Below are 25,943 nucleotides of genomic sequence, written 5' to 3'. Positions count from 1 at the left end.
GGAAATATACAATGGAAGGCAAGTGATTAAATGGATTAAGTAATGACACCGTGTCCTCAATTTACATGCTCAATTAACATTAGTAATACCCTTTGAACTGGATGCATTCTGTCTATGAAATGCCACGACTGGAGTAACATTATGGCGACACGTGAATTGACCCAAGATGTCTGACAGACGAAATGTTTATATGGTTATAACGAAATAAAGTTAGTGGTCCCTGTGAGTTCGTTATAACCATAGTTTACTGTATCTTAGTATATGTTTGAGTAATGGGAGTTATGATCATCGTAGCGCTAAGATCGCTTTCTGCAAGTAGGCCAGCAGATGATACATCAAGACCTGTGGTGGCCAAGACGTTCAAGCCACTGAAAGGGGGCCCGGGTGGCCCAGTTGTCCAAGGCGCCGCGATTCGCTGTGCAGAGTTGCGTCCCTTGGGCACGCCAGAAACCAATGATTGTGGATTCGAAATCCAGGTTCGCCCCGATTATGTTTCTAGGTTTGTCAGCACCATACCCGTGCTTGTGGGTTTCACCCAAGTGGTAAACGTCTGAGACCTGCATCACTCGGGGCTTTACTCCCACATTAAGCTGACACCCCGTGATATAACTGGAATACTGTTAAAAGCGGCGTTAAACCCAACTCGCTCACTATAATCATCGTAGTGCATAGATCACTTTGTGCAAGTAGACAAGCAGATGATAATCAGTTTTGTACATCATTTAAAAAGGGATGTACCAATTCCACATAAACAGTGTCATTTGCAGTTTCATTCATTAGATGTTCTCTGAAACTAGCGGCAGGAAACCAGTGTTGCTGGACTGATGTGATGGCCTCCACAGGTACCTTCATTTTTTGTAAATCGTCATAGGAATGTTGTCCGTGAATAATCTAGCCAATGTTTTGTATTGTAAGAACTGATTTGGATTAATTTCATATTTTTGGGCATAATATTATGATTCATAATGATTTTCATAAATGTTTGAGTTGAGGATAGACATTGCAGTTATTGTTATTTTGTACATCTGTTGATATTTTCTTAGAAATAAATCAGTCTCACTGTCTCTGTATAGAATTTGAATACTTTTGTCATGTCATCACAAAATATATAATAAAATGAGATATTTCGAAATGATAATAAAATGTATTTTTAGATAATTCATTACTGCAAAGTGGCAGATAGTTTTCAGGCTGATACTTAATTATGTTTAGTTCATTACGAAGTATTGGTGAGTATGTCAGCTGTTAATTTGAAGCATTTGGTCAACTGTGACTTGCAGTGTTCCAATGAATCATTACATCTCTGTGTATGAACATGTCATGTTGTCTTGGTACCACTGTCATGGAGTTCTAGCACTTGGACTTCATCTTAAAGCTGGCTATTACCAAAACAGTATGTAAAACACGAAGGTAGACGTTCCATGTTGTGTTTGGAAGATGTTGCGTGTTTGTTCTCTGAATTTATGGGCCATTTAAAAACCACATGAGAACACATTCCATTGTAGAAATTGCTACAAATTTGTGTTGAGTACTTAATCCAGTACAACATTCAAAATCATGAATTACTTAGCTTCAACTGATCAGATTTGGCTCAGATTATCTTGATTTAGAAAATAATAATTTAAAAATGAGATGTGATGCCTAATACCATCACTTACGGAGTCACCCGGGGTCGAATAGGTCTTCAGCAACCCATGCTTGCTGTAAAAGGCGACTCTGCTTGTCGTAAGAGGCGACTAACAGGATCGGGTGGTCAGACTCACTGACTTGGTTGATGCATGTCATCAATCCCAATTGCGTGGATTGATGCTCATGATATCAATCACTGGATTGTCTGGTCAAGACTCGATTATTCACAGACTGCCGTCATATAGCTGGAATATTGCTGAGTGCCGTGTTAAACAACAAACCAACCAACCACTAACAGAGTCATTACCAGTGATACCTTTAGTTTAGGCTGAACGATTATTCAAATCATTAGTTTTGTTGATATCTGGCTTGCTAACTATGGTTATAAACAATCCTGTTTACCTATTGATGATGATGTCGAGTTCAGAGAAAGAGCTTGATTTAGATGCGGAAAAATCTTAAACATTTCATGACTTGTGTTTACTTGTTTTGAGTTTGAAATTTTAAGTGCACTTGTTAGGAAAGTTATATTTTGTTAAAAATTGCAAGCTAGCTGTTTTTACAAATTGGATATTTGTGCTGGGTCCTAATGTATGCATAAAGGATCTTAGTGATTGGTCTTGTTAATAATGCACACATGAAGAATCTTAGTGCAAGATTCGGCTAAGGATGCAAATACATTAGGCCCTATTTTGGGCTCCCATATGCCAATGTTCACCAATTACCGTATTCAACGTAATAAGCACCCCACCCTAATAAGCGCCCACGGCGATATTTGCGAAGATATTGGCTAGTGAACAATCCCAATTAGCACCCCTTCCAATTGATCAATGTTCACAAGACTTATTTATTCGCGTATGATACGCATTCGTGTGTTATATGCAACCTTAATTATGGGCAATTAAATTCTGGAAAAATATATCTGTCGTACATGAACACGAAATTTATCTTTCAACTTTTTTTTTCACCAAAATAATATTTTAATAAGAGCCCCCTATTTCTAATTTTGAGAGCGCCCTGGGCGCTTATTACGTGGAATACGGTACATTGAAAGTGATTGTGTTAAGGTGAGGATATTCAAGCAGCCTTTTTGTGTTTTGTTATCCATTCATGTCCTGAGTGAGAGGTGAGATTGTTCTGTGATGAAAGATGAGATATAACTCAGAATAAATGATTTCTTGTTGGTTAGACCTGAAGTGGTGTTTTCTTTCACTGATGATATTTGTTGTTGTATACTCCCCCGGGAGCTGAGAAAAAAATGGAATGCACTCTAGGCCCAGTTGTTCAGAACCTGTTTATTTTAACATCGGGTTAACTCCTAACCAGCTGTTAAATATTTAACCTCACGTTAACCAGCCGTTAAATTACTGTTGCAGCATCAATAGAAAACCAGTAGGTTAGGTAAGGCCAGGCGTTTTATATTTTTCGGATTACTGACCCGCCAACTCTAATTTTTGGGAAAATGTATTAAAAAAATCAGATTTCCATTTTTTCTTTTCCCCCGCCGATAGCCACGTAGTCAGTTATTTTATTTGTTATCAGCACCTTTTAATACAAACATATGAATTTACCCTTGTTAACTAGTAAAGAGATACATAATCGATCTCTAAGCTGAACATGAATAGCCTCCCTTGACAATTGTCCTTGTTGTAAGTGGTAGAATTTTTATTATTAGAAGGGGCTTTATCGTTACAAATGGCGGTCTTTTGAGCACAGAATATGTTCATAAAGTATGCCAGAGGCATTCTGTAACAGCGGTACTCTGGTCCTCTCAAAGATAAGAGAGTACTTGTTGGGTTCAAGGGATTTATTTTCAATGGGTGTAGAGAACTACACGGTAGTTCGGATCTGCCCTAAAACATACATTATTTGATATAAATATCATGGGTATCATTATAAAGGCACTAAATAACAACAATACTAATTATACATTTAGATCTATAGTTCCTTACTTTTGGCATATATATATATACTAACAAATCCTTCCAGATAAAACAAATTACACTCTATAGTTAATCATGCATAATGATAAAACCAAAATAGCATACCTCGTCTCAGGGACGCAGGCCAATCTCATTAAAATCAAATCTTAGTTCTCGCTACCGCTAAACAACTAAGATCTGATATTAATGAGATTGGGACGCAGGCTGGAAACTCTCTTATAGAGATGTGCAGTGAAATAGCCCTGCACAAATAAGTATACTACATATAAATATATTACATAGCCACAGTTACACTAGCATGTATGGAATACAAGCATTAAAAATTCTACAAAATACTATACATATATACATGATACATATACATATATCACTTCTAACCAGTTTAAATCTATTTTATAAAATGTACATTTGGCTATTACCTTAATCAAATACACAGTTATGTTGAATTAAGAATACATTACAATGCCATAATACAATGCTAGCTAAAATACTATATCCAACAACAATGATTAAAATACATAACCTAAGCTTCCAGATAAATAAAGTAATAATTAAATGAACTTACCCTATATGATTCAGTGTAGAGAACGTGTTGAGAAATATGTGCTGACTGACCAGTAGAAGTGTGATCAGTGTCCCCACATAATTGCAGAGAACATGCAACAAAGCTAGATCACAAAGAGCACCTAATCACAGGCCAAGCCTGTGACCAACCCATTGACAATAGCCAAGAAAGAAATGGCTGAACTACCCAAGCTATATACAGAAACTAGCTTACCTGTGAATTAGTAGATTTGTGCAAGTGCTGAAGTTAACACAAGTATTTAGGAAAATAAATGTTAAATATTTAGGTTAGCTTATTAATTGAATTCATGTTTGGTTACTATGATGATACTTTAAAATCTAACAATATTCTATTTACAAGCATACTGCTACAATTCTGCATTAAAAAAATGCATCTGGCTTTTTTTCTGGCTTTTTTCCCTCCTCCAACCCTGGACTTGGGGCTGAAAAATCTGTAATCCTAAAAATAAAACAAGCCTGTCCTAACCACTCGGTTAAAGTTTAACATATTGGTTGAAGCATGGAGTAGATGATTATCCCAGAATTCCTACTTCTGTCACAGTGTCGTATCTAATAATGGCGGAAACAGTGTCAGTGACAGAGGAAACACCAAATAAAATAAGAAAGAAAAGAAACAGGAATTTTTCTGTTGATGAAGAAAATATCATTCAGTCATTGGTGGAGAGTAGTTCACACATACCTCATTGGAAACTGAGCACTGAAGTTGCCAATAAGAAGTCTGCTATTTGGATGGCTGTCACAAGGGCAGTTAACATGAAGGGTGTAGTGCTTCTGTAGGTAGATGAGGTGAAGGAGAAATGGAGCAACATGACAAGAAAGGCTAAGAAAACCTTCATGGACTACAGGCTGCAAACGGAGGAAGACTGGAAAGGACCCCTGCGAGTCAGGCTACTTCTCGATTCATTGACCAGTGAAATAATGTAGTGCTTAGAGTATATTAATATTTATATTTATATTTATATTGATATGAAAAGGTCACCGAAATTGCTCTATATTTCCAAACCACACAGGCAAAGTGCTACATTATTATTACTCTAGTGGGGCGGTCGGGTAGCCTAGTGGTTTAAGCATTCGCTCGTCATGCCGAAGACCCGGGTTCGACATGGGTACAATGTGAAGCCCATTTCTGGTGTCCCCCTGCCGTGATGTTGCTGGAATATTGCTAAAAGCGGCGTAAAACCATACTCACTCACTAACACCCTAGTCAGTGCACTTCATGTTCATTCTGTGCTCTGCAGGGAGTATACCACCCAAACTGCCTGTGAGGTGCTAGGTTAACAGTCACCCTACTGGATACCTATTCTGGGCTCTGCAGGGAGTATACACCCCAAACTGCCTGTGAGGTGCTAGGTTAACAGTCACCCTACTGGATACCCATTCTGGGCTCTGCAGGGAGTATACACCCCAAACTGCCTGTGAGGTGCTAGGTTAACAGTCACCCTACTGGATACCCATTCTGGGCTCTGCAGGGAGTATACCACCCAAACTGCCTGTGAGGTGCTAGGTTAACAGTCACCCTACTGGATACCCATTCTGGGCTCTGCAGGGAGTATACACCCCAAACTGCCTGTGAGGTGCTAGGTTAACAGTCACCCTACTGGATACCCATTCTGGGCTCTGCAGGGAGTATACACCCCAAACTGCCTGTGAGGTGCTAGGTTAACAGTCACCCTACTGGATACCCATTCTGGGCTCTGCAGGGAGTATACCACCCAAACTGCCTGTGAGGTGCTAGGTTAACAGTCACCCTACTGGATACCCATTCTGGGCTCTGCAGGGAGTATACACCCCAAACTGCCTGTGAGGTGCTAGGTTAACAGTCACCCTACTGGATACCCATTCTGGGCTCTGCAGGGAGTATACACCCCAAACTGCCTGTGAGGTGCTAGGTTAACAGTCACCCTACTGGATACCCATTCTGGGCTCTGCAGGGAGTATACACCCCAAACTGCCTGTGAGGTGCTAGGTTAACAGTCACCCTACTGGATACCCATTCTGGGCTCTGCAGGGAGTATACACCCCAAACTGCCTGTGAGGTGCTAGGTTAACAGTCACCCTACTGGATACCCATTCTGGGCTCTGCAGGGAGTATACACCCCAAACTGCCTGTGAGGTGCTAGGTTAACAGTCACCCTACTGGATACCCATTCTGGGCTCTGCAGGGAGTATACACCCCAAACTGCCTGTGAGGTGCTAGGTTAACAGTCATCCTACTGGATACCCATTCTGGGCTCTGCAGGGAGTATACACCCCAAACTGCCTGTGAGGTGCTAGGTTAACAGTCATCCTACTGGATACCCATTCTGGGCTCTGCAGGGAGTATACACCCCAAACTGCCTGTGAGGTGCTAGGTTAACAGTCATCCTACTGGATACCCATTCACAGGATATGGAGGTTGGTTTGTTGAACGCCGCACTCAGCAATATTCCAACTATATGACAGTGATCTGTAAATAATCTCCTCTGGACCAAACAATCCAGTGATTGACATCATGATCTACGCAGTTGGGATACAAGGACGTGCATCAAACAAGTCAGCGAGCCTGACCAACCGATATCCCGTTAGTCATTCTAAAGACCTATTCTAACCCGGATCTTCACAGGTGCATATGGTGATTACTATAATATTAACACATATTATCGTAATTATTGAAGGTTTTCTTGGCCTTTCTTGTCATGTTGCTCCATTTCTCCTTCACCTCATCTCTAAAATTGTAAAATAAAAGTAGTGTGACCTTATGTATAACAAGGTTCTATACTGAGCTGTGTCCCTGCAAGCCTCCATACTGAACTGTGTCCCTGCAAGCCTCAGTACTGAGCTGTGTCCCTGCAAGCCTCAGTACTGAGCTGTGTCCCTGCAAGCCTCCATACTGAGCTGTGCCCCTGCAAGCCTACATACTGAGCTGTGCCCCTGCAAGCCTTCATACTGAGCTGTGTCCCTGCAAGCCTCCATACTGAGCTGTGCCCTGCAAGCCTCCATACTGAGCTGTGCCCCTGCAAGCCTTCATACTGAGCTGTGCCCTGCAAGCCTTCATACTGAGCTGTGCCCTGCAAGCCTCCATACTGAACTGTGCCCTGCAAGCCTCCATACTGAGCTGTGCCCTGCAAGCCTCCATACTGAGCTGTGCCCCTGCAAGCCTTCATACTGAGCTGTGCCCCTGCAAGCCTTCATACTGAGCTGTGCCCCTGCAAGCCTTCATACTGAGCTGTGCCCTGCAAGCCTCCATACTGAACTGTTTCCCTGCAAGCCTCCATACTGAACTGTTTCCCTGCAAGCCTCCATACTGAACTGTGTCCCTGCAAGCCTCCATACTGAACTGTTTCCCGGCAAGCCTTAGTACTGAGCTGTGTCCCTGCAAGCCTCCATACTGAGCTGTGTCCCTGCAAGCCTCAGTACTGAGCTGTGTCCCTGCAAGCCTCCATACTGAGCTGTGCCCCTGCAAGCCTCCATACTGAGCTGTGCCCCTGCAAGCCTCCATACTGAGCTGTGTCCCTGCAAGCCTCCATACTGAGCTGTGTCCCTGCAAGCCTCCATACTGAGCTGTGCCCCTACACTGTTCTATACAGATCTGTGCCCCTACAAGTTTCTAGATACAGATCTGTGCCCGTACACGGTTCTATACAGATCTGTGCCCCTACACGGTTCTATACAGATCTGTGCCCCTACACGGTTCTATACAGATCTGTGCCCCTACACGGTTCTATACAGATCTGTGCCCCTACACGGTTCTATACAGATCTGTGCCCCTACACGGTTCTATACAGATCTGTGCCCCTACACGGTTCTTTACAGATCTGTGCCCCTACACGGTTCTATACAGATCTGTGCCCCTACACGGTTCTATACAGATCTGTGCCCCTACACGGTTCTATACAGATCTGTGCCCCATCAAGGTTCTATACAGATCTGTGCCCCTACAAGGATTTATACAGATCTTTGCCCCTACACGGTTCTATACAGATCTGTGCCCCTACACGGATCTATACAGATCTGTGCCCCTACACGGTTCTATACAGATCTGTGCCCCTACACGGTTCTATACAGATCTGTGCCCCTACAAGTTTCTAGATACAGATCTGTGCCCCTACACGGTTCTATACAGATCTGTGCCCCTACACGGTTCTATACAGATCTGTGCCCCATCAAGGTTCTATACAGATCTGTGCCCCTACAAGGATTTATACAGATCTGTGCCCCTACACGGTTCTATACAGATCTGTGCCCCTACACGGATCTATACAGATCTGTGCCCCTACACGGTTCTATACAGATCTGTGCCCCTACACGGTTCTATACAGATCTGTGCCCCTACAAGTTTCTAGATACAGATCTGTGCCCCTACACGGTTCTATACAGATCTGTGCCCCTACACGGTTCTATACAGATCTGTGCCCCTACACGGTTCTATACAGATCTGTGCCCCTACACGGTTCTATACAGATCTGTGCCTCTACACGGTTCTATACAGATCTGTGCCCCTACACGGTTCTATACAGATCTGTGCCTCTACACGGATCTGTACAGATCTGTGCCCCTACAAGGTTCTATACAGATCTGTGCCCCTACACGGTTCTATACAGATCTGTGCCCCTACACGGTTCTATACAGATCTGTGCCTCTACAAGGTTCTATACAGATCTGTGCCCCTATACGGTTCTATACAGATCTGTGCCCCTACACGGTTCTATACAGATCTGTGCCCCTACACGGTTCTATACAGATCTGTGCCCCTACACGGTTCTATACAGATCTGTGCCCCTACAAGGTTCTATACAGATCTGTGCCCCTACAAGGTTCTATACAGATCTGTGCCTCTACACGGTTCTATACAGATCTGTGCCCCTACACGGTTCTATACAGATCTGTGCCCCTACACGGTTCTATACAGATCTGTGCCCCTACACGGTTCTATACAGATCTGTGCCCCTACACGGTTCTATACAGATCTGTGCCTCTACATGGTGCTATTCAGATCTGTGCCGCTACACAGTTCTATACAGATCTGTGCCCCTACACGGTTCTATACAGATCTGTGCCCCATACGCAGTTCTATACAGATCTTTGCCCCTACAAAAAGAATTAAGGTTGTTATACAGAGCTGCATACGTGCCCTTGCAAAGCTGCCAGGGTCAAATGAGATGTGACCTGTTACCATAGTGGCGGCTTCATTTCAATAGGTTAAATTTACACCAAATTCAGAGATTCCATGTAGAAGTCTAATCTATTAGATCTATATGGTCTCTGATTCAGATAACATGATGAGTGAACTTTTTTTGGAAAAACATCATTACAAAATTACCAGGTACAGTCACATAGCTTTAGCTTGTGAAGTATCCATGTCTATTTTTCAGTTGTTTAGGCGCTTAATTGTTTATTTTGGGGGGTCAAAATGGGTCTAGTCAGTCATGCTGATGGTGATAACTATAAATTGTCTTTTAATTCCTGAGTTAACACACCAATATCCTAGATATTCATAACTGCCACACATTCCTCTCCGTCTCACTAGCATAGGGTTGTGGACAACTACAAACTTGATCACCTAGGCAACCCTACCGAAGCGGCAGGCGACATCGGTGAAACGAGAGCCACAGCCAGCAGGTTTCAGCTTAGCGAAGCGCTTATAACCTGCGCCCGGCTAACAGAATCATTTCTAATAAGAAATGTGTTGCCGTTCATTCATCTCTTCTTGTTCATATATCATGTCATGTTTGGATGTATAAGCATACGAGATGGGCCGTAGTAATGATATTGTTAAAATTCACATCAACTTCTGTGAAGCCTCCGTGGCCTAATGGATAAGGCATCGGCCTCCTAAGCCGGACTGGTGACAATGCGTGATAGCCGGGGATTGCGGGTTCGAGTCCCGTCGGAGGTGCTTTTTGACCATTTTGTTTTTTTAACCTACATTACACATATTTGTACTACAGAAGAACTGGCGCTCGTTATACTAATTAACATAGAATTCGATATTAATTAATACTCTTGGAAAATAATTTTGTGTTTATTTACTTATTTCCCGAGACGGTGAATGTTTGATAGGGATACTAAGAAATGCTCATACAGATTCACCCATTGTAAGTTATCCGTAAGGTCTTACCTGGAATGATGTGAATATTCGATCAAAACTTTTGTGGCATATAATGTTAGAATATCATAAGATGGATAAGAATCAAATATTCAATAGCGTGAAAGCAAATGTGTGTACCCAATCCACAGGAACTCGTATTGGTCAGTAAATTATCTACCCCCTATATATAAGAAGAACCTTACACGAGGGGGTATATATTTTTATTTACTGATAAATAACGAGTTCCTGTCGCCCAATCATGCCATATCACCATTCCTTTTTACAAAAAGGTATACCAATGCTGTAGTTTTAGTCTGGGAGTTCAGTTACATTGTGACTTCCTAAAAGTGTAACTTCACTTAATTTGCGATAGGGATTACGGGTTAAAATAAACACTTGCTGTGTCGAAATAAGGAATACTGGAAACGCTCGTAAAATCCCTCTTCCTGATCTTGCCTGATGTGCGATGAGAATGCCTTTACCTCATGTAAAAACCAATGTTTTCACCAACATTTTCACCAAGGATACATATATATATCCTGTATAATGTGTTTTGATCGTTGTATAATGTTTTTGCTCGTATTTCATTGGAGCTATTCTTGGAATGATTGCACATGAGCTATGTTTACACAGAATATACTGTTTGAGTTTTAGACATATCAGAGGAATTGATGCCTTCAAGATTGTTCTAAAGTTGCATGTAATGCTACACAATGTAATGTTTTCCTTAAATTTCTCTATTTGAGATGAATGTTGTTTTCTAAATAAGCACTATTTTGAGAGAAGGTGAATATGCATTGTTTATAAAAAAAAAATTATTGAAGTACAAACATTATTACAATATTATTGAATTATTCATTTCAGGCCAGCGAATCAACACAATGAAGTACAGTAAACTACGGTTATAACGAACTCAAAGGGACTACTAATTTTAGTTCGTTATAACCGTAGTTCGTTATAAGTATATATACACCATGACTACAGCAAGTAGTCGGGACCAAAAAACAAGTTCGTTATATCCGTCAGTTCGTTATAAGCGTGTTCGTTATAACCGTAGTTTACTGTACTAGTATCCGGTGATGGATGTCTGGAGGAGCTTTCTGCTGACAGTAACACACTGGTTACAATGTGCGTCCTGTCAAAGGACGAGGAAGTGAAAAGCCATTTTCTTTCAATCAACAAATGTGCTTCTTGTCACATTTCACTTAAATAGGACGAGGAAGTGAAAAACCTTATTCACTCACAAAACAACATGGCCAAATATTTATCAGACACTAAAAAAGCACATTGTACCATTTGTTTACAAGCAAGAAAATTATTTTCTCCTGGAATTTAATTAGGTGCTTTTGACTGACAAAGACACCCGGTCCATGTTAAGTTTTGAAAACTTATATTGTGAGAAATAAAGACATGAAAATTTCGGTTTGTTTTTCTTTGTTAAATATAAGAAATCGAGATTGTTCCATCAACATAATTTGTACCGATACATATATTTTATCTTGGCTTGATTACCAATTGAAGTTGATTCTTTTTTATCTTTTGTTATTTTATCTGTACTCATATCTGATCAAGACATTTTCAAAATATTCAGGATAAATGTATTAGTAGCTTCCTTTTGATATACAATTACCTATCACCATACAGGATTAGGTGAGGGTTTTCAAGAAGTCGGTGGTTGTATCAATTCTTATATTTCTTCAATTTCATGCATTATTTATGTTTATCAATTTTTAGTTTCCTTTTAACTTATTTTAAACAGTTCACACATTATTACTTTTGTCGTGCACGGTGCAATCTCAATCGGTAATAATCAGTTAAGTAAGTGATGTTTGAAGAACAAAAATAGAGTTATCGCCCCTTCTGAATATTTATTTTGACACACCAATTATTTTGTGAACTAATTTCATTTACATCGTAATATGTTAAGATGAAACTCATAGCAGAAAAAGTGTCTTTTGTCAACTGGACTCATGGCAAAACGATAGTGCGTTGTGCAGCAAACACCACTATGAAACGTGAAATAAACATGATCGACGATCTCGAGTTCGCCAAGCCACACACTGACTGAGCAAATTTGCAAAAGTACACTGACGTGTTTCATGTTATGCGGTTCATTTGCAATCCAAACTTCTGTCATTGAATGTACAGTCACATTGTACCTATATGCCGACGAGGTTATGATAAAACAATCTATTTCTGAAATACGTATCTCGAAATGCACCTTTCGATTCACATCCGGGATCCTGACAGCAAAATGCTAATTCCAGTGTATTACAGGCATATTTTAGTTGGACCTCATGATTAAATGTGAAATATTTTCTGTATTAGATACAGAGGATACCATTTTTTTGTTTGTTTGAAATGTCCATCAGAGAAATGCACAACATGCTGTCTGTTCCCTATGAGCTGATGCGACTCACACACCATGGAGCTTTGCTCTCCAAGCCTCGCTTTCGATCCAAGATGGCGAAAGTGTGAAAAAGGTCAATAGACAGTCAAAAATGTGGTCGATCTTACTTCCGTGTGTCAATCTTAGCGCTAATGTTGCGATCGCAAGTCTATGACATCGCCTTCTGATTAAAACAACAGTTCAGAGTTTTGTTTGCCTCTTTCTATACTACTCAAAAGACGTTAAGGATCACCCGATTCTTTCATAATGGTAAAGTTAATCTGTCATGGCATGGGAGATTAACTATAGTAATATGAAAGAATCGGGTGATCCTTAACTTCTTTTGAGTAGTATATAACAATGTCTGAGTGCCATTGTTTTAGACCGGTTAACTTAATCGTCAAGTATGCTATCTAAACTAAACTACGAAACTATCGCTAACTTCCACCACATTGTAACCTACCTTCTTATATAAGCATGCCTACGTGCTCTTTGAATTCCGTTCCATGTGTACGGGTGTATTTAATCAATCCTAAGTAAGATCATATAGCACAACAAAGACTGGATAACCAGCTAGAGTAGTAACTGATGTCTCTTATAACTACTACAATGGAATATGAAAATATAATGAAGAGACACATGCCTCAATAGTTTCTCTGAATGACCATGACATTTCTTGATTGTGTCAATTTTCATCGCAACCTTCGTTGATGAATTAGACTGATCGGATAGCGTTTCCATGGGGAGGTGGGACGTGTTCTCCACACACACACACACACACACACACACACACACCAACACACACACCAACACACACACACACACACCCCTGAACAAGGTATGTCGCTTCACAGGACGTTTTAAAAATAGTGCATAATTCAATTCTAAGGTTTTGCTCAAAGAATTGTTTATGATACAGAGGTAGCGGTGACCCAGTCATCTGAAGCGCCGTAATTTGTTGTGCAGACTTACGTCCCTTTGTCACGCCAGAATCCGACGATAGTGGGTTCGAATTCTCGATTCGCCCTGATTACGTTGTTGAGTTGTCAGCAGGATGCCCATACTCGTGGATTACACAAACGTGGTAAAAGTCTTAGAACATGCTTGGCTTTCCTCCAACATTAAACTGACATCCAGATGTAACTGAAATACTGGTTAGAGTGGCGTAAAACCCAACCAGACACACTGTACCGGCATATGGTCTAGATCTGACCCAACTCTATAGCCTCTCCCAGACCCTAAAAAAGAAAATTGGAAAAGGAGTCCATCTCAAGTCTAGAATAATTTGGCAAGTGAGATTGCCTCAGTTCTGAAATTAAAGATTTTTTAGGGGTCCCTTGGGATATATCAATTGTAGATATATATTTTTAAATTAGATAACTTTATTTCTGGGACAAAATGTCAGTCTAACCCAACTCACTCACACTTATGCATGACAGTGCGATGTATTGCTTTTTCTACAACCAACATATGCTACCTGCATTCAACTAACCTGTTGCAATATGACAAGTTTTGTCAATATATATGTCTCTGAAATTATGTGTAGAAAAATTAGCCTATTCAAGTCTTTCATAATTGCGACTGAACACGTAGTCTGTCATACAGATCCTGATACAAATATATCCAATACAGCCCATGCAAGTCCATAATGTTTGGCAAGTCTAGGTTCTGGGCTCCTTTTTATTATATTTCTATTAAGATAATTTCACAACTGTTTGTTTTTTCTGTAAGACATGTTCATTTCAGAGACTAGATGTCAGTCTACTGATCATGTTTCGCTGCCCCGTCCTTGGGTGACATTATAGAATAAACAACTCACAGACACGTGTGTCAGAATGAATACTTTTCCTGGTATAATACGCACTGACTAACTACAAGGGGGCACGGGTGGCCCAGTCGTCTAAAGAGCCGCGATTCGCTGTGCAGATTTGCATCCCTTGGGCACACCAGAAACCTATGATTGTGGGTTCGAATCCCGGTTCGCCCCGATTATGTTTTTAGGTTTGTCAGCACCATACCCGAGCTCGTGGGTTTCACCGAAGTGGTAAACCTGCATCACTTCGGGCTTTCCTCCCACATTAAGCTGACACGCCGTGATATAACTGGAATATTGTTAAAAGCGGCGTTAAACCAAATACACCAACTACTTTAACGAATGAAGTTATGCAATATTATGTTATTTGCAACAAATATTCCGTACTACGGTGGCCCATAAGTGACATGGAGTCTGTTTTTCAATATTTTGATATTTCACTTACTGTTATCGTAACCTTTTGCAAATTAACACGATTTGTCATACAAATGTGTGATAAATCATGTATAAAGCAGATATTGAATCGCTGAAAAGTGAAGCGAAAGTGTCAAAAACTAAAATGAAAATGCCCAAAACAAAACTAAAAGGACAAAAACCTTAAATGAAAATGTCAAAAACAAAAGCGAAAATGTCAAAAACTAATATGAAAATGAAGAAAAGTATTTCCACCCTGGTGATAATGTTTCCACCCGGTGGAAATATTATCACTGTATTTGTAGAACATATGTTATCTCGAAAGTCATGGCAATATCAACTTTAAATTTGGCAGGTCACACACTGAGATAAATATGTTATTGGTGAATCGATTCTATCTTCTCAAATTTGTTCCAGTACGAACATGAATATTCACTATTCAAATTAGTGAGCGATTTTACGGAAGCCCATTTGTGTTATAACAGTTTTAGTTTTCTCTAATTTAGTAGCAACAATAGCATACTGAATATGTATGTGAGTGAGCGAGCAGGATGTACGCCTCTTTAAATAGCAACATCGCAACGGGGAATCGAACGCAGATCCGCGTGATATTAGAACGCGTCAAATGCCTGGGTGTAACCTGAATATTCAATATGTAAATGATAACGATGAATATTCATATACATATCCATACGTAATCAATATTATTGAATTTTCGCGAAATTTTCCCAAGTTTTCAAGACGATGACAAGGATATTACGGAAGCGAAATTAATTTCTTTAATTTCCATGATGTGATCTTGACGAAACTGGTTTATCTGGTCAACATTCGTTTGGTGGTTTGGCATATACAGTAAAGTACGGTTATATCGAACTCAAAGGGACAACTAATTTTAGTTCGTTATAACCGTAGTTCGTTATAAGCATATATACAGCAAAACTACAGCAAATAGTCGGGACCAAAAAGGTAAGTTCGTTAAATCCGTCAGTTCGTTATAAGCGTGTTCGTTATAACCGTAGTTTACTGTATATGCCATCGTGTTACCCACCCATTTTCAAGGTTTCATGTGTCAGTGAAATAGAGACTTAGTAGACCGACTTGGCACGGTGAAATTGTTACAGTTACGTTAGCATCTGAAAGTAACTCAACAGTATATTTAAATGATATACTACAGGCATGGCTCCGGGACTACGGGTCTCGATGCGTATTGGGTGGGTTCAATTATATACATGTGCAGACGGCCAATTGAAGGATTTGAAATCTCCGACGACGCTTCATGCACGATACAGAGGCAGCGGTGACCCAGTCATCTCAACCGCCGTAATTTCCTGTGCAGACTTACGCCCCTTAGTCGTGCCAGAATCCGACGATAGTGGGTTCGAATTCTCGATTCGCCCTGATTACGTTGTTGTGTTGTCAGCACGATGCCTATACTCGAGGATTGGTAAAAGTCTTAGAACATACTTCACATTCCTCCCACATTAAACTGACAGCCAGATGTAACTGAAATACTGGTTAGCGTGGCGTAACCAGACACACTGTACCGGCATATGGTCAAGATCTGACCCAACTCTATAGCCTCTCCCAGACCCTAGAGAAGAAAATTGGAAGAGGAGTCCATCTCAAGTCTAGAATAATTTGGCAAGTTAGATTGCCTCAGCTCTGAAGACTGTTCCGGGCTCCATTGGGATATATAAATTGTAGATATATATTTTTAATGAGATAACTTTATTTCGTGGACTAAATGTCAGTCTAACCCAACTCACTCACACTCATGCATGACAGTGCGATGTTTTGCTTTTTCTTCAACCACTATATTCTACCTGGCAGGTTCAGAAAACATATGCAATGAAGCATGTCCCCACTTTTCATACTTAAATATGTAATGACACTTTACTGACAATAAATTGAAAATCATCTTGCAACCCTATCTCATCTCCCATCGTAACATCGTCAATCGTGCATTTGTTTTTGTTCAAAGGGATATAAATATTACATCTCACGTCGTGACAAACATCTACCAATGAACGAACATTGACAGCTGTTAAGTTACACCCCAAAACGGTTACAACATGTTAACAGAAATTCGATATCTCCTGTTCGTCCATGTCCATGTGCCGGCCGGTGTGTCGCGGAATGTAACTATACAGCATGAAGAAAAATGCACTGCGAAAAAAATCTTTGTTTATTTTTAGATATATCTCAGGGAATTGATGTTGCCTGTATCACTTTTATGTAACATTCTTACAAAATGTATATTTGTGTTTGTGATAAAATATCCCCACTCCTGAAACCGCAAAATTGTCAGTGAAGAGTGGCAAGAGATCCACAAGTCTCTTTGTGGAGCATCGGAATTTGCAACATATAATGGTTACACGGAAGATTTAGGCATACTCTTTGCATTGGATCACTTAAGCTTGACGTCATGTTTTGGAAAAACCGTATCATTTTAATTGTTAACGTCTGTGGAGTGAGAAAATAGCGAATTTTATACCATATCCGGTCAATATGCTTTGTTTTCCAATAACTATTTATCAACTTTGACCTCAGATTTTAACCAGTGCGCAAGCGCACCTGCTAGTCACATGGCTTCTTCAGCCAATCAATGCAGAGTTATGGCGGACGCCGCCAAGATCGTTTTGTTGGGGAAATGAGTGAAGTTTATCGAAGTCAGAATAAGCGATCAAAACATAACATATTCGATCAGGTTCCCGAAATGGGAACCGTTTGATCTTTGGACGTGATTGGTGTGACCAATGGGTCCAGATGGCAGCCTGACTACGATATGTATGCCAACAGATCAAAGAAAAGCCTGATCAAGTGGTGATCGGTCGCCATTTTGTTAGTGAAATTTAAACAAGATACCCTGTCAATTAGGACAGTTTTCGAGTTAATGAGATATTATTGTTGATCGTTGTGTAGTGCACAAGGAGGAGGGGTAATCGCTTGTCAAGCAAGTGACTTCGATCGCCAGGAGATGTCTGCTAGTTCGAATACGACGCTCGCCAGCCTCTGGGTTGATGACGGTAAAGAGAATTTATAGAATCTGTATTTTGCTTTGAAATATGATTGCCACAGTCAATACCATGCTAATTTGCATAATCAGCAGTGATCATACAAGTTGAGAGTTCATCGTCTGATTTATCTTTGTGACTGATATGTTAATTATATACATGCATTTCGCTTACTAAGCACTGACATCCCAAAATGACCTCGAGTCGATTCTGATCAACAAGCATGTCATCCCTCTATTGCCATGTGACATATCGGTTTGCATACATTGTATTAGCTGTCCAAAATCAGCTGTGTCCGTGCATTATTTCAGTTCATGAATCATAGGATAACAAGTTTTTCAAGTATCGGTCATCCGTTGGTTATGAGTATGAATGATTCAAGATATAGCACCACCTTTGTATACACGTGTATGATCAACAGCTGATGTTATATCATAGTTGTCTATCACCAGATAGTTAAAAAATAGTCAGTTTGTGTTATTGACACTATTGCACATAGGTGAGTATTTAAGTGTTAATGGCATTACAGGCAAACCCTAAAACAAATTGTCATGCTGGCAAGCCACACTTGAATAAATTCAATCTCATATGAAGAGTTGATTAGTACATTGTATTGAAATTAAATCTTGCCTTCAACTCAGCCTGGTGTTGGAGGATTACAATACTTGATGGCATCAAAGAAAGAACTTGGAATATTTGGGATCGGGATGTGTAGATGAATTTAGTTTATCCCCTCAATAGTTCATGGTTAGTTATCAGCTGTTTATGCTGGTTGCTGCTGATCAACCCACTAGATAAACCTACCAATATGTGCTGTGGGAATTAATGCATATTTCTACATCTCTGATTGACTGCAAACCATATCATACTTTGAAAACTATATATCTATCCAATAGCACCTGTAGATATGTATACTTAATCATCAAAAATGAACTTGTTGTATAAGGATTCTAGATTGAAAACCAGAAGCATTTGGGGAGACAAGATGGCCTCTGCCAGGAAACCCTAACTGTTTTTCATTTCCAATCTGTTTCGAAAGGGCAGACCCTATTATTTCTGATTCACTGCCTATAATGTTCTTTCGTTGCTGCAGTGTTTCTTCCAACTGTCAAGAATATGGCTTGTAATGTTGCCAATGTGATTCGTGTTAAACAATACAACAGACAAACAGCAAAATTAAAGAAAATGTAAAGCCAATAAAATGTATGCAATGTTGCTAAGTTAGCATGAAATATCAATTACTAACTCATGGTTTTTACTTCTATTTATCATGTCAATACACTTTTATATTATTTTTTTTAGGTCAAGCCAGTCCAGTGAAACTTACTGCAGTCACTCCAACCAAGTCAGGGAACCTGGAGCTCAAAGATGATCTTACAAAATTCTACAAGGATACAGGCTTGGAAAGCTATGCTAAAGAGGTAGATCTTGTTCCTTTGACCTTAACATGATTCAAAATAGCATCAATAATAAGGCCAAACCCCAAAAGGTGTCATCCGGACATAGTTATTTGTTCTCTTTGACAAGCAAAGTTCCACTCTCCATCTCTGTAGTTGTTCCTTTGTTGTCAGCTTAAAACAAAGTTGATGCATTTGTTCATGTTTGATGGCAAGGTGTCTTGGGGATGTCTTCAAATGCAAGTCAAATTTGGTAACCATGGCCTTGCTGTCAAAGTCGCAAAAACTTTGACCAAGCTGCTGTTTGTTAGCGAGTTGTAGCAAGTATTTCCTTGTTTATTTTCTACATTTATGATTTGATGATGTCTTGGTGAAGTATTCAGAACATAGTTTAATCACAGTCAATTGTGATGACCATTGAATCGTGCAATTAAGCCACAGGAAGAATTTGAATATTTGTGTCACTGTGATAGCTAGTTTGTTTGTTCAATGAACATTGATAAAGTTGGACACCATGATATAACGAGATCTTTTACTCTGATCAAGGTTTAGAAATTCGGCAAGGGTGGAAACTGGACTTTTATAGTCAGTTAACTCTCTTGCTTCGGGAAGATGTACTTTTCCCCACAAAACCAAACTTTTAACACACTCAATACTTCCAAAGTTTATTTACCACACTACGTCATTCATCCATGTGGTATGTGTAATTTGTCATGCATTGTTAGACTTGACGTCATCAATGTGTGGGTTCTTCAAGATTATGTCACATACGTGCTAATGTTTCTATTATGTTTTACAGCAATTTATGTGACACTGGCAGCAGATCGGACTATGTTTTAACTAATCAATGTATAGGACCAGGAGGCAACCTGGTTTTTGTCTGGTGCAACCAGGTTTTCATGGCTACATGCACCTGCTGCAAGTTTAGTCAAGGTCCTTAAACTGAACCCTGATTGTATCTTATGATGAAAGTTTCTGATGAACGCCACTTGATAGAGAAATGTAATACAAGGTATTTATAAAGGATGCAGCTAGGTACTAGCCCATCTTATGTTATGGGTGTCCTAGGGGCTAGTAGAATTTGAGGCTTTAAATTTGCTTATATCCTAGCACTATTTGTAAACATTTTTGTGAATGTTTCAGGTTAATATTGCATCTACTGATTTACCATTGTAATTAATTATATGATATGCATTTATTGGCAATGTTTATACGTGTATTTGTTTATTGTTATGTTCAAGTGGTATGAGAAACAAGGGAAATGACTAGTCAACATTTTAACAGCGAAATCTGAAGTGCGACTACATTAAGTTTTGGTGGGATTTGACTGTTGACACCAGTGATTAGTGCTAAGTGAACTACTAATTGACATCACAGGCCTCAAAGTTGCGACTAAAACGGTCGCCAATTCGACCTATGTTTCAGTTTGTCTACTGTCTAAAATTCAGAGGTAGCCAAATGACTACCTTGAAAATATCTTGTGGCAACTAAATTCTATTGCTTCACATTTGAAGACACAAAAATAGATAATAGCTAAATGCGGAAAACATGTCTGCTAGTAATTGTACTTGCGTATAAGTCCTGCTAAAATCGACAATGAACAGAAATTCATAAATATTAATGTAATTAGTATCTTTTTTCAGTTGACAATGCTCACTGGATAAGCAAGGATATACCTATATAACCTTGTAACATAAATTGCATTATTTTTGGAGTCACAAGTTACAAAATCAAGTACAGTTTCCACTAATATACAATTCCAAGACTAATGCTATAACTTGTACATATTATAATAAATATAATTTGATAAAAGATAATTTCAAATGCTTTTGGCTACCAACATTATTGGCTTAACTTCTTGATTTTACCACTGGCCACCCCCCAAAAATGCTTGTAGCCATATGGCTACTTGGTAAAAATTTAAACTTTGATACCTGCATCAGAGATTATTCTTCCATGGACTCCTTCTAAATTGGCCTGGGGAATTCATTTGACACAATGTCATGGACAGGTCAGGGTAACAAGATAGAAAATCCTTAGAAAATATTTATGTTACACACTCTCAAAATATTAATTCATTTGTGATTGAACTTGGTATACACCTTCTCTTGGGTGGGTCTCTGCTCTGGCCAAGAATAGTCAAAGGTCAAGGTCAGCATTCAGGTTTTTGTAAAAGATGGTTATATTATGGTCAGTTTCTGAGACATGGTTACCTCTGAAGCCATGGAAATATATATTTGTATGTATCTTTACAGGTCAACCAAATCAAATGTAAATTATGTTTTTTAACAAAGGTCAAGGACACCCTCAAGGTAATTGTGAAAAGTAGTTGTATCATACTGTTGCGTGAATATGATGCAATATGTTTGATGTTAGAGGATTTTGTACGCTGGAATTCAACATGGATCTGTGGAATTCTTTTGGCATATATTCTCACACAGTTGCCTAAACGGCTTAGAATTATATTGGTATGATGGAACAGACTGCCTTCTTCAGAGTTGTAGGAGTAAGATGTTTCTACTGCTTTGACTGTTGCCAGTCTCTGGCCAATAGTGGTAAACCCTAGACTTATCCTTAGTTACAATTCACTCATCAAACCCAACTGAGACTGCTTCAAAAGTCAAAATGACATAAATTCTTACGAGATGATCAAACTAGTGTTTCTGATCTGGGGTCAGAAGCCTTGGAACCGTGGCTGGTGAAACCTGTGTCATGTCCAGTTCATTGCTCTGAGTGTTCTCAACTCCCACATGAAAGATGCCTGCTGTGTTGGCCTTGTGGTGTGTGGTGAGTCGTTGTTCATCCATAAATGTAACATGTATTTTATCAACATTTTCCTCAATGGTGACAGTTTAATGTCTTCCTGATCTTTGATCATCCTCGAGGATCTCTCATCACCTCTTGAACTCCACTTCCCACGAAATAACAGTGCCAATGGAAGGAGCAATTTCCTTAAAGCTGAAACCATGTTAGCCCTTTCAGTTTGAGATACTTGATGAATATGTGGCAGCTATTTGTATCCATCCTGCAGTAATTGTATCATTACTTCTGTCATCTGCAAACTTGGATCTGCAAGAACACCTCCAGACTAACTTACAGTTGACATGCTACTTGTCACTTACGCGTTGATGTTTTTTAGCACACCTGACTGAAAGTCAAGTGTGCTTTTGTTGTGCTGCGTTTGCATGTTCGACATTTTCCTGAAACTACAAGGACTATGGAACAGAAATTTAGTATAAATGATCCCAGCTATGTTGTCCCTCAAACTTGCCCACAGAATTTAGATCTATTCATGGTTACTAGGGGTAACTATTTGGTTATTTTGACTATTTCGATAGTACTGCAATAGCACTATTGCAATATATACTTTTTTCAATTCTATTATATAAATCAATGTAATAGAAGTGAGTGTAAGTGTCCCATACGGATAACATTTTTGTTTGTCTGTCAGGAAATGAAATTGTAAGAATGACCCGGCAATGTGGCTGTGATGAACTGTATTTTAACAGGTCCCACATATCGCCAGCCACAGACATTGGTACAAGTCCTTTAAATCCTTGCCAAACTACTCAATAATTTACTCTTTCAACACCGTAGGCCGGCACATCGGCCAAGAAGCCTCAAGTCTGCAGACACAGCATGCCCATAGGCCGGCCAAGTCATCAAGTCAAAATAGTATATAATTTTATGAACCTACCTGTCATAACCTTCATTTATGAAATCGATCACATTTCACAATGTCTGAAATACGTAATTCCATTTCTATTTACTAATAGATTATTTATTTTTTTAACTATTTCCATCTTTTCGTGCGATCGCGTGTAATTTAAGTCAAATGCCATCTCGGCTTTCCTTGCCTCGGTTTCTCGGCTTGGTCACAATAATTAATGCCAAAATATGTGCATGAAAAATCTTTGTCGCAGCTCGTAACCTAGCACGATACATTCACAAAGTTCCATAGTTATCCCCCGAAATAGAAACGGGCTTCATCCGTCCGCCACGTTTCGTTTCCGGAGCATAACTCATAACCCGTTCAATATTTTTTCATCAAACTTTGCAGGTCTGTCAGGTACATGCTGAACTGGTGCATTTTGCTATTTAGAAATTTTTATTTTTTACATTTTTTACATTTCGCTGGCAACAAGATGGACTTAGGTTCTGTTAGGGTAGGGTTCGTTTCCGGAGCATAACTCATAAACTGTTCAATATTTTTTCATCAAAACATTGAAGGTCTGTCAGGTATATGCTGAACTGGTGCCTTTTGCTATTTAGAAATTTTAGCAAAAAAATTTTTTGTATGTTATTAATGGCAATAAGATGGACTTAAGTTCTGTGTGGGTAGGGTTCGTTTCCGGAGCATAACTCCTAAACCGTTCAATGTTTTTTCATGAAACTTTGCAGGTTTGTCAGGTACATGCTGAACTGAAGCCTTTTGCTATTTAGAAATTATTTTTTTTTTACGTTTCCATGGCAAACAAGATGGACTTCATCTTCCCGAGGCAAGAGAGTTAACTGACTTTAAAAGTCCAGTTTCCACCCTTGCCGAACTAGGCTGGAATTCATGGGCTCAATTGTAGCGCCACCAGTGGCTATTACGAGTTATGTCCTTTCTATGCCTCTCCTATGGACCAATCAGATTCAACCTCTCGTATCACTTGCATTTGCTTCAAACAAAACGGTGGCGCCCACTCATGACGATCTGATTGATAATCAAGATCTATATTGTGATAAAACGAGTCTTACATCGCGAAGTGCTTCAAATCACGTGAGCACCTTGATTAAAGGCATGAAAAGATTTAGAAAATATCTGTTGTCGAGTTAGCGGTGCAGATGCTTAGCAAATCCTGCAGTCAACCGAAATCTGCATGATACTTTGCTAACCGGATTTCGTTTTCGGTGCGCGATTTTGATTGAACTATGCATAGACTCGTCAGTCCAGCCAAAATGTAACTCCTTAATGCCAGCCTAGTTCGGCAAGGGTGGAAACTGGACTTTTATAGTCAGTTAACTCACTTGCCTCGGGAAGATGGATGGACTTAGGTTCCAAACTCTACTTTTTTACCCCCCCGGCATATAATGCTGGGGGATATAGCGATCAGCCAGTCTGTCTGTCCGTCCGGAATCATTTCCTTTTCCGGGGCAGAATTCGAAAACCATTCAGTGTATTTGATGGAAACTTGGCAAAGCTATCAGGAACATACTGAAGTGGTGCCTTTTGATATTTTGGGATTTTTCTAATTTTTATTTTTTTAAATTTTTATGGAATGAAGTTGGACATAGACTCAATTGGGGATGGGGTTCGTTTCCGGGGCAGAATTCGAAAACCATTCAGTGTATTTGATCGAAACTTGGCAAAGCTATCGGGCACATACTGAAGTGGTGCCTTTTGATATTTGGGAATTTTCTAATTTTTATTTTTCTAAATTTTTATGGAATGAAGTTGGACCTAGACTCAATTGGGGATGGGGTTCGTTTCCGGGGCAGAATTCGAAAACCATTCAGTGTATTTGATTGAAACTTGGCAAAGCTATCAGGCACATACTGAAGTGGTGCCTTTTGATATTATTATATTTTTACGTATTTTTATTTTTTACAATTTTTATGGAATGAAGTTGGACATAGACTCGATTGGGGATGGGGTTCGTTTCCGGGGCAGAATTCGAAAACCATTCAGTGTATTTGATCGAAACTTGGCAAAGCTGTCAGGCACATACTGAAGTGGTGCCTTTTGATATTATTTTTTTTACGTATTTTTATTTTTTACAATTTTTATGGAATGAAGTTGGACCTAGACTCCATTGGGGAACGGGCTTGTTTCCGGGCCAGAATTTGAAAACCATTCAGTGGGTAAACAATGTATGCTTCTTAAAGAACATTCAACTGTTGACTCACTACATACAGAATTGCACATTTACTAGTGGTTACTTTACAGACAGCTGCCGGGGGGATATGTCATCTTTCTGATGACTCTTGTTTTACAATTTCCATGACAAGTTCCACCTTGGTTTAAAAAGATTGGGGTTTGTTTGGATGTAATTATGTCATAAATTCTGCAACAGGGGCGTGGGATATAGCCACGTTAGTGGCAAACTCTTTATTTAATATAGATTGCAATTTCCTGCTTGAAGTGTCCACAATTTAACAAAGACCTTTCATCAAAATCTGGGAGCACCTTTAGAATACAGTACCACAACTTCTTGTGAGGACGATCTCTGCCGTTGGTCACATGTCTCAAAGACAAGCAACCAGGTTTTGCGAGAAACCGTCTCGACCTTCGGATTGTACCGACTGAGCTACGTCCACACTATGAAACAAAGTGCAAATTTACCTAGTCATGCCTACGACGTTTTGGAACTGAACGAAAAGGGTCAAATAGGTGACGGACACTTACAAGGTTACGGGTAGGCATGGTGTCACGTAACTTTAGTCTACGGACACTTACGAATGATCCCGATGCCAATTGGCACCCTAGTCCCATTCCAAAATCTACAAGATCCTGACTGGTGAGGAATGAGCCGATGTGGCGACTACACGAAATGAAAACGGCTCCAGACGTCGAACTCGCAAGTACGCATGAATGACATGGTATTTATTAATTCGTCAGGTGGATTTTATGACAGAAATGTGTGGTAGGGAACACTGTAAGAATAATGTGGATAATAGTAAGGAACGAGGGAGGCATGAGCATGGCT

General features: G+C 39.7%; 1 protein-coding gene and 1 non-coding gene across 2 annotated transcripts in view; both read left to right on the top strand.

Annotated features, from left to right (window-relative positions):
- The first annotated feature begins 9,934 nt into the window (after positions 1-9,934).
- Positions 9,935-10,032, top strand: Trnar-ccu. The gene is made up of 2 exons: positions 9,935-9,971; positions 9,997-10,032. It is a non-coding gene; the product is annotated as a tRNA-Arg (tRNA).
- A 7,406-nt stretch (positions 10,033-17,438) lies between these two features.
- LOC124141365 (transcription factor Dp-1-like) overlaps positions 17,439-25,943 on the top strand; it is a 37,975-nt gene continuing 29,470 nt past the window's right edge. Inside the window, exons 1-2 of the mRNA XM_046509360.2 lie at positions 17,439-17,866; positions 19,157-19,275. Coding sequence (XP_046365316.1) covers positions 17,818-17,866; positions 19,157-19,275 — 168 coding nt within the window. The 5' untranslated portion in view covers positions 17,439-17,817. The remainder of the gene's footprint in view (positions 17,867-19,156; positions 19,276-25,943) is intronic.

Source organism: Haliotis rufescens, unplaced genomic scaffold (genome assembly GCF_023055435.1).
Source record: "Haliotis rufescens isolate VD_foot unplaced genomic scaffold, xgHalRufe1.0.p SCAF_25, whole genome shotgun sequence".
NCBI classification, from domain to species: Eukaryota; Metazoa; Mollusca; class Gastropoda; order Lepetellida; family Haliotidae; genus Haliotis; species Haliotis rufescens.
Note: the sequence above shows the minus strand (reverse complement) of the source record. Positions and strands in the feature narration are given on the sequence as shown.